Genomic DNA, 1,502 nt, shown 5'->3' with positions numbered 1-1,502 from the left:
CTCCAGCAAGGAAAGAAACGGGCAAAGCAAGTCACCGGGGGGGGGGGCAGCAGCACCCCAAGGGCACAGGAGCTGCGGGGCTTGGGGGGGGGACCCCGGCCCCACAGCGGGACTCGGGGGGGGGGACCCCGGCCCCACACCTGGGCAGAGCGGACGGGGACGGCAGCGGAGCCCGTGGGGTCCCCCCTCCCCAACTCGGCTCCGTGGTGCAAATATTTCGGAGCTGCCCGGCTGCACGCCCCCCCCCCCCCCTTCCCCCCCCCACCCCCGCCCCGGGCCGCGGAGGGGAAAACGGGGGGGGGGGGCGGGGGCGGGGGCCCCCCCCCCCCCCTCGCCATCAGTCCAGGGCTGCACCCGCGGGCAGGACGCGGCCGCCCCCCGGCTCCTCGGGGGACAAGGAGAGGGCTCCCGAGGGCGGCTCTGCCCCTCCCCAGGAGGGTGAGGGAGGGCAAGCGCTGCGGGGAAGGCGACCTATGTACATCCCTGAACGTGACGGCTCTCCGAGCCCCTTCCCCGCCGCGCTGCCGCCCCCCCCCCCCCCCCGGCCCCGGGGGGGGGCCGGCGGGGCCCCCGGCTACGAGGTCTGGCACTGGACGTGCTGGCGGGAGCCGTCCTCCAGGTCGTCCTCGTGGTACGCCTCGCCAGGGTAGGGCCGCCGGCCAGGCCCGCCGTGGGACGTGTAATCGCTGAGCTCCACTTCTTCCGTGTCCTCGGTGGCCATCACCTCCTCCTGGGGTGGGAAGAAGGCTTGGAGCTGCCGCAGGCGCTCGGTCGGGAGCCAGCCGGGGTCGGGGAACTTCACCTGGGGGGGGAACAGAGGGCGGCGGAGGCGCGGTGGTGGCCGCGGGGGTTCGGGCGCGCGGCGCTGGAGGCTCCCGCCCGCGCCCAGCTCCTCACCTCGAACTTGAGGATGAGTTTGCCCTTCTGGAAGGGGCTCCTGTAGACAGGCATCCCCTCGTTGGGGACGCACTTCATGTCCCCGGGCCGGATAACGTCACCTGAGATGGGAAAAATCGGCGTCACCTCGGCGCGCCCAGCGGCTCCCGGCACCCTCGGCTGGCGCGCCGGGGGCGTCGCGGAGAAACCCACGGCGCTGGGAGCTCCCCGGCCCCCGTCCCGAGCAGGAGGGGGGACCCGAGGCGTCCCCAGTCCCACCTGGCTGGGAGGCGACGAGCAGGGTCCTGTTGTCCAGGGTGCGGATGACCTGGCGGCAGCCGCAGAGCGCGTCGGCCAGGCTGATCTCCCTCCTGACGATGAGGTCGTCGCCGCTCCGCCGGAACACCGGGTGCTCCTTCTGGTCCAGGACGATGATGATGTCCCCGGGCTCCAGGCCGGGAACCTGGTCGCCTTCCTCGTGGAAGGTGATCTTCTGCCCGTCCTTCATGCCTGGGGAGGGAGAGGGGAGAGCTCAGGGGGGAGTGGGAGAGCTTGGGGGGCAGGGGGAGCTTGGGGGGGCGTCAGGAGGGAGATCAGCCTGGCCGACGCGCTCTGCGGCTGCCGCC

At 73.8% G+C, this 1,502-nt stretch overlaps 1 protein-coding gene across 1 annotated transcript; it reads right to left on the bottom strand.

Moving 5' to 3' along the window:
- Positions 1–439: 439 nt before the first annotated feature.
- On the bottom strand, positions 440–1,417 carry LOC118158295 (dnaJ homolog subfamily A member 1-like). Its single transcript, XM_035312934.1, has 3 exons — positions 1,156–1,417; positions 898–998; positions 440–802 (listed from the first exon to the last, which is right to left on the bottom strand). The coding sequence occupies exons 1-3, from the start codon at positions 1,382–1,384 to the stop codon at positions 575–577; spliced, it is 558 nt and encodes a 185-aa protein (XP_035168825.1). The 5' UTR covers positions 1,385–1,417; the 3' UTR covers positions 440–574.
- Positions 1,418–1,502: the final 85 nt, after the last annotated feature.

The sequence above is a fragment of the Oxyura jamaicensis genome (genome assembly GCF_011077185.1).
Source record: "Oxyura jamaicensis isolate SHBP4307 breed ruddy duck chromosome 25 unlocalized genomic scaffold, BPBGC_Ojam_1.0 oxy25_random_OJ71109, whole genome shotgun sequence".
NCBI classification, from domain to species: domain Eukaryota; kingdom Metazoa; phylum Chordata; class Aves; order Anseriformes; family Anatidae; genus Oxyura; species Oxyura jamaicensis.
Note: the sequence above shows the minus strand (reverse complement) of the source record. Positions and strands in the feature narration are given on the sequence as shown.

Bases quoted from the DNA above. Each gene is read 5' to 3' on its own strand.
- LOC118158295 (XM_035312934.1), bottom strand. From the start codon at position 1,384: ATGAAGGACGGGCAGAAGATCACCTTCCACGAGGAAGGCGACCAGGTT. The intron at 999-1,155 runs GTGGGACTGGGG...TTCCCATCTCAG, and splicing joins GCTCGTCGCCTCCCAGCCAG to GTGACGTTATCCGGCCCGGG. The intron at 803-897 runs GTGAGGAGCTGG...TTCCCCCCCCAG, and splicing joins AACTCATCCTCAAGTTCGAG to GTGAAGTTCCCCGACCCCGG.